We start from the raw sequence: 12,953 nt of genomic DNA, 5'->3' as shown, positions 1-12,953 counted from the left end.
GTAGGAGCTCCCGGAGGGGCGCCCTACTGCTGGAGCAGGAGGCCGAGCTCCAAAGCCAAGCTTTCCTTAGGCTGCCGCTCAGATACACCGAAGTGTTTCGGGGGTTATGCGTGATGCAGTGATGCGTAGCCACCTCCGGCCTCCTGCGGGGACCCCCGGTGGGGGCAGGGTCTGAACCCGCAACGCCTCCAGCCCACGCTCGCAGGGGGCGCACACGTGGTGACCTGCCCGCGGCCCGGTTCCCGGCTCCGGCTCCTCCTCCCTCCAGATCTCGCTCTGTTCTCTGCAGTATCACGTGCAGCCGCGCCGGGTGCAGGATGGCGGCTGCGGCAACAGCGGTGGGTGTCAGGCTCCGGGACTGCTGCAGCCGAGGCGCTGTGCTCCTGCTCTTCTTCTCCCTGTCCCCTCAGCCCCCGGCCGCCGCCGCTTGGCTGCTGGGCCTGCGGCCCGAGGACACCGCTGGAGGCCGCGTGTCCCTGGAAGGGGGCACCCTGCGCGCAGCGGAAGGCACCAGCTTCCTCCTGCGAGTCTATTTCCAGCCCGGGCCAGCGGCGCCCGCGGCGCCGGTGCCCGCACCCACCCTTTCCCCAGGAGAGAACGGCACCGGCGACTGGGCTCCGCGGCTCGTGTTCATCGAGGAGCCCCCGGGAGGTAGCGGCGTGGCGCCCAGTGCTGTCCCCACGCGCCCCCCGGGGCCGCAGCGCTGCCGCGAGCAGAGCGACTGGGCGTCCGACGTGGAGGTCCTGGGTCCCCTGCGCCCCGGAGGCGTGGCGGGTTCGGCTTTAGTCCAGGTGCGGGTGCGGGAGCTGCGCAAGGGCGAGGCAGAGAAGGGCGGCGCGGGCGGTGGCGGGAAGCTCTTCTCGCTGTGCGCCTGGGACGGGCGCGCCTGGCACCACCACGGCGCCGCCGGCGGCTTCCTGCTGCGCGTCCGCCCGCGGCTGTACGGTCCTGGCGGGGACCTGCTGCCGCCCGCGTGGCTTCGGGCGCTCGGGGCGCTCTTGCTGCTCGCCCTGTCTGCCCTATTCAGCGGCCTGCGCCTGAGCCTGCTCTCGCTGGACCCGGTGGAGTTACGGGTGCTGCGGAACAGTGGCTCGGCCGCAGAGCAGGAGCAGGCGCGCCGCGTGCAGGCCGTGCGCGGCAGGGGGACCCATCTGCTCTGCACCCTGCTCCTGGGCCAAGCCGGAGCCAACGCTGCCCTGGCCGGCTGGCTGTACGCCTCGCTGCCGCCGGGCGTCGGGGGCACTGGCGAAGATGACGGCGAGGCAGGGATTCACTTCCCGTGGCTGCCGGCGCTGGTGTGCACCGGCGCCGTGTTTCTGGGCGCCGAGATCTGCCCCTACTCGGTGTGTTCGCGGCACGGGCTGGCCATCGCCTCGCACAGCGTGTGCCTGACCCGACTCCTGATGGCGGCCGCCTTCCCCGTGTGCTACCCGCTGGGCCGCCTGCTGGACTGGGCACTGCGACAGGAGATCAGCACCTTCTACACGCGGGAGAAGCTGCTGGAGACGCTACGGGCCGCGGACCCCTACAGCGACCTGGTGAAGGAGGAGCTCAACATCATCCAGGGCGCCTTGGAACTGCGCACCAAGGTGGTGGAGGAGGTGCTGACCCCCCTCGGGGACTGCTTCATGCTGCGCTCTGACGCCGTCCTCGACTTCGCCACGGTCTCGGAGATTCTGCGCAGCGGCTACACTCGCATCCCCGTGTACGAGGGCGATCAGCGGCATAACATTGTGGACATTCTGTTTGTCAAAGACTTGGCCTTCGTGGACCCCGACGACTGCACGCCGCTGCTCACCGTCACTCGCTTCTACAACCGGCCCCTGCACTGCGTCTTCAATGACACCAGGCTGGACACGGTGCTGGAGGAGTTTAAGAAGGGTGAGCAGTGGTCTGTCTCCTCTCTCAGCTACTTCCCCCTTCAAAAGTATTCATAAACATGTGAAGTTTCGGGTGTGCAAAGCAACTCTCCTATGATAGCAAAAACTCAAGGAAGGCCCCACCTCTTGGTGGCTATTTTCATTTCACTTTTTCCTACCTTCCTTGCAGCTGACTGAGCCCCAGCCTCTAACCTTTTACTTGGCTCACAAGATGCGCTATATGCCTCATTCATTCCCTTTCAGTATTTTTCAGGATCTAACAATTGCCAGGTATTGTGCAGGTTGGACTCTGGGGATAGTCCTTGGAGGTCATTGGGTAGCTCTCCCCCCAGTACAGGAGGATCCTCTACAGCCTCTGATAATAAGCAGCCTTCCTTTTAAAAACTCTTCCCAGGGCTGGAAACTCACAATATCCCAGGCAAACTAACTCCATTGTTGGACAGCTCCAGCTGCTGATAATGTCTTTCTTACATGGAGCAGAAAGTTATGTCTCAGGAACTTCTCTCTGGGTCCTCTTTCTATCCTTTGAATCACACAGAGTAGTAAGCCCCAGACACCTTCGTGGTTCTTTTCCCTTATTTAACTTTCCCAGTACCCAGGTTGGATTAAAAATGGACCCAGATTAAAAGTTGACTAAGGCATCGGGGTCCTTGTACTTCTGGGAACCGGGGTTCCATGAGGAAGGGTGGATCTGGATGTGAGGAAATATTCTGGTAAAGGGAACCACTAGAAAATTCGCATATACAAATGAATGGGGTTTCCTTCAGAGCAGTCACCACTCCACCCCTGTCATGTCTATAGCATATCTACTACCATCTGGGGTTTGCCTTTAGAAACTGTCTTCTGGAGTTGAGTACAATTCACTCAAGAAAAATCAGCCTGGATTCCTTAGGGTCAATCTTCTTGGGATTACACAGTTTGACTGGTTCTCCCAGTTAACCAGAAGAACACTTGATTGTTTTTGAAAATCAAATCTACCTTCAAGAGTCACCATTGAGTGCAGAAGACTGTCTCATAGACCCTGGAAACAATTCCAGGAATGAGTTGAGAACAGTGACATGGTGAGGATAAGTGTAGAACCTTCTAGAATGACCATTTTGAAGGAGGCATTCATCTGTACATATGAGTTAGCATGTTTAGTAAAAACAAAACAAAAACGTCAATCCCCTGACTTTAGAATCAAGCTTCAAATACAGCTTCCCTGTGGCTAGCAAGACATTTGGCATATCTTGACACATCTTTTTGGTTATCAAAAGTGCAGTTTCATTACTTTATCATCACAGGTACTCTTTAGGACTTTCATACAAAGAGAAATCTGGGGTCTTCCTCCTGCCACAGTTTTTTTGGACAAATAAAATTGTGTGAAGTATCAAAGTGTAGCCTGAAAAGGGTGGGGGGGAGGAGTTGAAAACCTATTTTCAGTCCCAGCTGTAGACTTCGTGTTGGTATCATGAGAATGGGAGGGAAATGTGTATGTATTACAGTTGTTTTAGCCCAATCTGAGCTGTTGTTTAACCCTTTTCCATCTGTCTCCCCCAAGCCCTTGCCTGACTCGATCCCACTGTACTCTGAGGTTCATCCATCCACTCTTAGAATTATTCTTACATTTTGTAAGACTGCTTACAGAAGGGAGTCTTGGATCTGAGCATAAAAACTGTGAAAATTTATATATTAGTTTGCAAGGACTGCCATAACAAAATACCATAAACTGAGTGGCTTAAACAACAGAAGTTTATTTCCTCATAGATCGGGAATCTGGAAGTCTAAGATCAAGGTGTCTGCAGGTTTGGTTTCTTCTGAGGACTCTCTTTTTGGCTTGCAGATGGCTGCCTTCTCTCTGTCCTTTCACGGTCATCCTTCAGTGTGTGTGAGCTCATTCCTGGAATCTCTGTGGTTGTAATCATTTCTTCTTATAAAGACACCAGTCAGGTTGGATTAGGGCCCACCCTATCAGCCTGATTCTAGCGCAACTATCCCTTAAACGTGATAGAGAGAGTGCAGTTGAGATAGTGTCTCATTGTCATGTGCTACTGGAGGATATTTTTCATGAAACTCCTATAAACTCATTCATTCATTCGTTCATTTACTATTTATTGAGTACCTATGGAGTAGGCAATAGGTGAGACAATAACAGTGCCCTCAGAAAGTTAACAGCCTACAAGGGTGTACCATGTCAGAATAAAGACAGTCTTCAGAAGCAGGAATTGTGTCTCACTAACCTTTGTATCCTTCGCACTTCGCACAGTGCCTTGCACATAGTAGGCTGCTCAAAAAAAGTCAGTACTGATCTGAAATGAGTCCTGCTGCAGAATTTCTAAATCTGGTCTGAAAAAGGCTTGTCGGTGTTCTATCAGTAGTCAGTTTGTAGTGAGCTAGATCGCTCAAGAGAAGCTGGGAATTACAGCGCACACCATGCCAACGAAGAGATTTCCACATCCCTTCAGAGCCTTGCTCCTTCCTCAAGGTGTGCTCCAGAAACCAGCAGCATGGGCTTCACCCCGGACCTTGTTAGAAATGCCGAATTTCCTACCTCATTTTAAATCCACTGAATGAAAATCTGCATTTTAACAAGCACCCGGGTGACTCATGTGTACATTAAAGCCTGAGAAGCATTGCCTTCAGTGAACCCTTATTAATAGTGATGGGTAGATTTACTTAGAATAAATACAAGGAATAAGTATCAAGTTGAGTGTTCTATGGCTTCATGCCATAGAACACAGTGGTCATTATCTATACACGTTGTGTTTGCACCATAGGTTAGGAAAGGAAAGCCGAGTTGAACTACTTTTCTTTACCTTTAAGAATAACTTTTAAAGTAAGTCATAAAAGCCCTTCTGTTTCCCTCACTTCTTTGCATCTCAAGTAACTACAAACCCCTTAGGAGGAAGGGGAGGTAAATGATAAATAGGAACAATTACCATTAATTGAGCAACAGCTCTGATAGGCACCCTGCCAAGCCCTTTACATACTCAGAATAACCCTCCTGGGTGGACATTATCAACTCCATTTTATACCAAAAGAAGAAACTAAAGCTTGGATCCATTACATGACTTATTCAGCTCCCCACAGTCGATAACTGAATTGTGATTTGAACTAGATCTGCAAGACCCCAAAGCCTGTGTTCTTCCCACTACACCAGTCTCATTCCATCCTCTACCCTAGAACTCCTGCCACCCACAGGGTTCAAAGCCAGCCTTTCACCTCTGGCTTGCTGCCTCTGTCTGATTTACCTCTAGTTTTCATAGGTTAGAAATGGAGCTTTTATAATTACAGGGATTGCTAACATGTATATTGCATTTTACAAAACATTTCTACCTATCTTCTCTTGTCTGATCCATAAAACAACTCTGCAGTTACAGGTGACGACCCCAAGACCCACAAAGTTTACTTGGCCTATCAAGACCATCACTAAGCTAGTATTCCAAGGCCCAGATTCAAACCCATGTCATGTGACTCCAAAGGTCTTACCCATATGGGATTTTACCTCTGTACTTCTTATGAGCTCCAGGTCTTTAGAAATGGGGAAAAGGAAAAAGATCTTTCTAGCGAGCATGCTAGCTTTACTAAAAGGAACAGTATTTCTCCCCACTGGACTGTGAGCTCCTTAAGGGCAGACAATGAATCTTACTTATTTTGTATTCTCAGGACAAGCACAGTGGCCACCGTCACAAGAGGATGAATAGAATATTTATTGAATGAATGGTTTTAAGTAGCTAATTTCTACTGTATTTTTTATGTCTGAGTGATGTGAACCCAAAGTATAGGATAATTAGTGTTGTTCCATTGACCATAACCAACCTCTCCTCTTCCCAGATTCTCTACCCCAGTCAGCAGCACCACTGCCCTGCCAGTCTCCCAGGCGAGAAAGCTCCCCTTCACCCCACACCCTCATCCTACTAATCACTGATTTGTCTGTTGAGTTGCCATCGACTGGGTGGCTTCAACAACAGACGTTTATTTTCTCACAGTTTGGAGGCCAGAAGTCCAAGATCAAGGTTCCACCTGATTCACTTTCTGGTGAGGGCTCTCTTCCTGACTTCTTACTACATCTTCACATGGCCTTTCCTCAGTACGTGTATACAGAGAGAGCGAACTCTGGTCTCTTCCTTGTACAGCAGTCCTGTTGGCTTAGGGCCCCACCCTTAGGATCTTCTCTAACTTAAATGATTTTCTCAGAGGCACCACTGCGGGGAGGGGGATTTGTGCTTCAACACAGGAATTTGGGTCGGGGGAGAGAGACATTCAGTCCATAACAATCACCAAAGTCTGCCAAAAATTTGCCAAAATTGCATCAGAAATATTTCTTGTATCTGTATATGGTATAGTCTACGCTTTTCACTCAGGTGAGTCATTGAGTTTATTCAAGAAATAGTTGCTGTGTATCTGTTGTTTCGGCACGGTGGAGAACATTCAACAGTCCTGTCTGCATAGGGCTTTCATTCCAATGGGAGAGACAAAAATGAAACAAATGAGATAGTGATTAAGAGCATAAGCTTTGCCACCAGGCTGCCCGAACTGCATCCTGGCCTCAGGACAGTTACTTAACTGTTTTGTTAGCTGTAAAATGAGGATAATAATGGTATTTACTCATAGGGTTGGTTGAAATAATAAGCTACTTTGCATTATACTGCTTATTTAGTAATTGTCGTCATAAATGCTAAATAAATGTTCACTGAGATTCTTAAATATAAACACAAACCTATTACTCTTTTGTGCAAGTGCCTCCTAAGAAATTTCGCTTCTTCTAATTTTTGTCTCCCTCTAATCCGTCTTCTCCCTTGCCACTAGAGTAATCTCCGGTAACGTCATCCCCTGCATAAAAACGCTTCTGCTCTCCCCCCACTGCCTGCAGAATGAAGTCAAAGCTGTGCTCTCCTCACCTGCTCCCTGCCTTCCCCTCCAGGCTCATCCCTCACCACTCCCTACCTCAGCTCCCTGCTCGGGCAACATTGAATTTCATGGCCACACCGCTATTGCCTTTGTACCTTTCCTCATGCTGTTCTCTTTGTCAGGAACACGCATTGCCTGATTAATCCCTACTCCAGCTCCTCTGGGAAGCTTCTCCTGTAAAGCCCAGTTTGAGCCAACTTAATTGTCCCATATCTCTCTTATTGAATTAACAGGTTGCCTGATTGGTTTTGCTTATTAGTGCTGCTCACCCGCCGAATGAGCCAGGGACTATCCTCTCTGTCTTTGTAGCTGTAGCACCCGACAACGGATAGGGCACATGATAAGTATTCAGTAAATGCTTGCTGAATGACTAAATGAATAACTGAAGGAGTTAAATTTTAACAGAAAGGATCTGCACAGCTCTGTAGTAAATGCATCATTAATGATCTCCAGCCAATCATTGTGGGCCATGCAGGACAAAGGCACATTTTAAGTGTTAGAAGAAGAGTGTTGTATATATGGTTTCTCCACTTTTTTTAGGTACATCTATTTATTGTAACAATTATTGATCCCTTATTGTGTTGAAAGCACTGTGCTAGGAGTTGGATGTATGAGATACTGTCCCTGCTCCCAAAGAGCCTACAGCCTGATAGGAGAAGAGTGTTCCCCTTTGAAAAGCAGGAGGCAGGCTGGACTCACTTTTCTCCCCATCCCCCACTTCAACAACGTTACAATTCACAAGTCATGTTTCAGCATGTAGCATGTGGCTAAGACAGACCTGTATATAAATCATTAAAACAAAAGTGATACAATAGAAATATAAAAATGCAATGAGAGCATGGAGAAGAGAGTGACTATGGTTAGGTTTTTGGCTTTTATAAAATTTTTACTGAAGTTTGTAGGTTTCTATACTACATATTCAGAATAGAAAACTGAAAAATATAGAACAGTAGACAAACCATGGAAATCACCTGAAGGTAATCATCCCACTATCCTGAAATAATAACTCCTCTAATATTTTGTCATATTAAAAAATATAGCACCCATAGTAACCTTAATCAAATTCTTAAAAAGAAAATAAAGAGAAAAATCCATGGTCTTGCCTTCCATTAATAAAATATCCCATTCTAATCCCAAGAGTGATTTTTTTATATGATGATAATTATTTTCACTGTAGTCTCCTTGGGAGTGAGTCCCATAATTTGGGAAGACTGATTTATAAAATGGAGCCCTAAAGATTTGTTGAACTTAATTTCTACGGATTACTCTGTTTATTGGACTGTTTTTAGGAGAAACCCAACCGTATGCAGAGAACAGGGAGAAGGAATAAAGCTTCGTTCTGAAGTCAATGGCCTCCGGGTGCTATCGCTCTAATGTTTAACGGTTAAACAACTTGGCTCTGCCGGGTTAGTAACACCATCTTCCTAAACAAAAGACCTCATAATGCACATAATGTTGGATTATTCTATCTATAGGCCAGCATGGCTGTAAAATAGCTTATTGCAGTTTTCATACTCAGTCTTTGTTCATTCATTCATTGATTCATTCATTTATTCAGTAAATATTGAACTTCCGCTTTAGACCAGGCACTGTACTAGGCCCTGGGAATACAGTGGTGAACAAGACAGACATAGTGGAGCTGAAAAGGTGTCCTCTTCAATCTTTGCTTCTACCACATGCAATCTGTTGCCTAAAAGACATCCAGCTAGCCAATAAACGCTCCTGGCATAGACACACAATGTAACATTTTCACTGAGGAATAATCTGGTTGAAAAGTCAGTGTTTTGCTTTATCACTCCAAATTCTGGTGTGATACTTTAGCAGGAAGAATAATCATCCCATTGCTTAATTCTATAAAAAGCTGCCAAAACATTAGTGCTACATTTTTTTGTCTTTCGTAAAATAAAATAAAAAATTATTTTCACTCAGAGTTCTATTTCACTGATATAATAATAGGTTTAAAAACATGTTAAACATTGCTAAATAATAATTAGTAGAATTTAGAATGTTTACCTTCTAAACAGTAATTAGAGCAAACGGTAAACAAAGCATAGCCCATCGTGTACAGGGAGGCAGAACAAAAATAAACAAGAAAAAGTAGAAGTAATTAGATATACGAGACATTAAATTGCTGATTTATATTTTTTTCTGTAGATATTTTTATTATGATTATTGTAATATTGTTCTGAAATAATTTTTTCCTCAGCCTGGCAAAAGAAATATGAGGTAACAATAGAATCTGAGCTGGAAAGGGCACTGACAAACCTGACTGAGAGTCTAATTCATGCTTTCATTTTTAGATTTAGTTATCTTTTCCAGCACATAACAGCCTTCATTGTCAGACTTTTTATCTAATCTAAATCCCACAGGCTGCAGTTAAATTCCATTTCCTCGTTTTATCATCCTTGGTGAGTCCTCTCTTATTTGAAGAATATAGTAGCTCACCTCACTTCCATTTTTTAACAATCAAATACATTGGGTTGTATTTCTGGACCCCTTATAGCATTTGGATATCAAGGCGGGGGTGGTATCTGTGGATGTTCCTAATACTTTCTCTTTTTTTTGTTTGTTTTATTTATTCATGAGAGTCAGAGAGAGAGAGAGGCAGAAGCAGAGGGAGAAGCAGGCTCCCCGCCTAGCAGGGAGCCGGATGCGGGACTCGATCCCAGGACCCTGGGGTCATGACCTGAGCCGAAGCAGAAGCTTAACCATCTGAGCCACCCAGGCGTCCTGTTCCTAATACTTTCTTAAACTGGTTTACCTCTAGGCCCAATAAGACCTTTCGTAACAACTCTTCCAATTCTCTTTATTGTCTGCTGTCTCTTCCTTTCCCAATTGGGATTCTTCTCAATTCATTCTTCTTTCCTTTCTTTCTTTCTCCCTCCCTACCTCCCTTCCACCCTCCTTCCCCTCCTCTCTCCCTCCTTCCCTCCCTTCCTTCCAAATGACATTATTCTGTGTCAGGCCTCCTGCCCTCCTGGTGCTTGCCATGCAGTAGAAAGATCTACATTAACCAATAAATAATTACAAGTGGTAACAAGTGATTTGAAGAAAAGGTAGAGGGAGGCATGAGAGCATACAAACAGGGGCCCTGACCTGGTCTTGTGGGGAAGGATAGACTCCTCCCCCTCCCCAAGTGATATTTGAGCTGAATCTTAAAGGGTGGCAAGAAGGAGTTTCCCAGAGGAAGAACTTTCCAGGGGAAGGGGGCAGACGTGCAAAGGCTTTGAGGAAAGGGGGCCCGTGTGGCTGTCACGTGGGTTCCTGGGCCATTTAATATCCCTTAGGGAAAGTGCCACCTCGGCCAGCCAACCTTCCCTCTAACCCTAGTGACTGTGGGCAGCCGAGTTCAGGAACATTCACTGAGGGCATGGCTACCAGGGCTCTGGGAGATGGATGCAGATGTAAATGTGGGAAAGAGCCTGCCCTCCAGGAGCGTGAAAGGGGGAAGGTCCCTGATGGAAAAGGGTACCGGGCAGCCCGGTAGGCAGGCAAGGGCATCCAGACATCTGTGGGGAAGGCAGAAGGGAGAAATTCCCTGGAAGGATCTGGGAAAATTCTCTGAGGAGAAGGATTTTGAGAAGCAATTATGAAGGGAAAGGGTGTTCTAGCTGAGGCAGGAGACTGAACTAGAAGAATAAAGGCAGAAAGGAAGCAGACGCCGCATTTGAATGCTGGAAGGCAATGACCTTAATGCTGCTTTTCTTCAAGTAAAATGGCAGAATGAGATATTTGTCAAACAATTTCTGTTCTCTCCAAAGGCCAAAGGTATATATTTTAACCATTTTTGGTGGTGATATTTCTAAAATGTTTTATGCCCATTCCTGCCTTCCTTAGGAAAGGATCCTAAATATAACCTAATCTTTTCTTGATGACGCAGGAGGGTGGTCATGCGAATGTAGTTATTTTATGCCGTGTTATAAAGCCATTCGTTGTCTATTTTTTTTCTGTCCCCTGGTTATCAGCTGCTAGTTCTCTTTGAGTTGGCCTCGAGCCAACCCTTCCCCCCACCTCACTCATCACAAAACCACTCTTTCTGTGTGTCTTTCAGAGCCTCTATTTACTGAGAAATCAAGTAAATATACGTGTTGGGAATTGTGTGCCTGGTATACAATAAGCTCCAATAAATATTTGTTGAATAAATGATTAATTAGGCTTTGACTGGGAGCCTAGGGCATGGGGTTGGTGTATGGACCTGGGGTAGTTCCTTCTGGGACCAGATTTAAAGCTGTGCAAAGTCAGATCTCCAGATGATGGGTAGTTACTCTGCTAATTTTGCAGTGTTGCTTAGCAAGCCAAACTGCCAACCGGCTCAGATCCTAGTGACTAACAACTATTTTTTCATGCCCTGGTAATACTGGTTACCATGGTGTTCTGGGTGACACAGTTGGCTTTTTTATAATTGCCTTTAGGGGTGCCTGGGTGGCTCAGTTGTTAAGTGTCTGCCTTCGGCTCAGGTCATGATCCCAGAGTCCTGGGTTCGAACCCCACATCGGGCTCCGCCTGCTTCTCCCTCTCCCACTCCCCCTGCTTGTGTTCCCTCTCTCGCTGTGTCTCTCTCTGTCAAATAAATAAAATCTTTAAAAATATATATATATATTTATATGTATATAATTGCCCTTAGTGGCTCAAGAAATTTTTTTGTGAGAAGTGTATTGATTATTCTATTTTGGATGAAGTAGAGCAAGATAATTACTACAAAGTATAGCCTTTTTTCATAAACTAGAGAAAGGGACTGTTTTGTTTTTCCAAATCAAGGTGGTTGCTACAGGACTGGTAGGGACGGTAACATTTTTGTGTTTCTCTTCCTGATCTGATAGAAAGTAATTTGATTTGTTTGTATAGATTAAAAAAAAAAAATCTAGCTTGTGTCAAGGCATCTTTCTGTCATCTTATTCCAATGGAATTCTTCAATATTAACATATAAATTGTGTGCCTGGTATTGAGTTCACAACCCTTTGTAAATGCAAGAGGCTATAACTGTGGCACTGTTAAAATTCTGGTATACATCACAAAGAATCATTCTATAAAGCCAAACTGTTTTTGTAGCCAAGGACTGTTTAGACTTCTAAAAGTAGAGAATTTTAGGGGTGCCTTTGTGGCTCAGTCAGTTAAGCGTCCAACTCTTGATTTCGGCTCAGATCATGATCTCAGGCGTGGAGCCTGCTTAAGATTCTCTCTCTTCCCCTCTGCACCGCCTTCTAAAAAAAAAAAAAAAAATAGAGAATTTTAGGACCTTGGAGGTCATCTGGTCCCATCCTTTAATTTTAAGGTGGAGGAAACTGAGGCCCAGAAAAGACAAATAATAAAAATAGCAGTGATAATCCCTCGTAGTTAATCTTTACATTTGCAAAGAACTTTCCCAGTTAGCTCCTTTTGCACCACCGTGCATGTAAAGTCAGTAGCATTTTTTCCCTTTTCGTATATGAGGCACCTGCGATCTGGAGACATGAGTGTCCTGCTCAGTGTTAGTGACTGAGGCAGAATCAGAAGCCACATCTGTGACTTGCTGCCTCAGGCCATGGAGCCACAGACACCCAGTCCTAGACACCTGGGCTCAGATCCCGGCTTCTTTGTTTACTAGCTGTGTACTAGGGCAGGTGACTCTACCACTTTGACTGAGGCTTATCTCCCTTCCCAAAATGGGAATAATGATACTACATTGTAAGTTTACTGAAAAGTCTAAAGATAATGCCTGTACTATACCACATTCAAGACATTCCACCATTTGTCTTCTACCTTATTGATCTAATGACACAAAATCTATCTACTTAGTCAGTTAGTATAACAAGTGCTTTCTCTGATCCAACCCATGTAAATGTGACTGGACATAATGAACAGAAGTGAGAGCTGTTTACTTCGGACAAGTGACTATTTCTCTGAGTGTCCGTTTTCTCATTCGTATATTAATAATACCAATTCCCATTTGGCAGAGATATGATGAAGACTACAGGTTAATGTGTGCACCCTCTGAACAATAGTTATAGCAATTACCCCTACGGCAAAAACTGGAAAATGGGGTGAATGTTGATCTGTGCTCTCAGGAGTCAGCTTGGTTTAGATCAGAAACAGTAGGGAGAAATGTTGGAGTAGCTGTTGGCTGTCTTTACCAGAATGATAACCTTCAAAAGGGTGGGAGTCTGACTTACTTAAATAGAGCCCCTGAGAGCCACACCTTTTTCC

General features: G+C 45.8%; 1 protein-coding gene across 3 annotated transcripts in view; it reads left to right on the top strand.

Moving 5' to 3' along the window:
• Positions 1-302: 302 nt before the first annotated feature.
• The window catches only part of CNNM1 (cyclin and CBS domain divalent metal cation transport mediator 1), a 58,889-nt gene continuing 46,238 nt past the window's right edge, over positions 303-12,953 (top strand). For 2 of the 3 annotated variants that reach the window (XM_088020168.1, XM_028098748.2), the window contains exon 1: positions 318-1,881. In XM_088020168.1, coding sequence (XP_087876294.1) covers positions 318-1,881 — 1,564 coding nt within the window. Of the gene's footprint in view, positions 1,882-12,953 lie in introns of all 3 variants that reach the window. The other variant, XM_088020169.1, reaches the window with a different exon arrangement.

This window comes from Eumetopias jubatus, unplaced genomic scaffold (genome assembly GCF_037043125.1).
Source record: "Eumetopias jubatus isolate StellerSeaLion01/CBP00866 unplaced genomic scaffold, mEumJub1_p1.0 scaffold_17, whole genome shotgun sequence".
NCBI lineage: Eukaryota > Metazoa > Chordata > Mammalia > Carnivora > Otariidae > Eumetopias > Eumetopias jubatus.
Note: the sequence above shows the minus strand (reverse complement) of the source record. Positions and strands in the feature narration are given on the sequence as shown.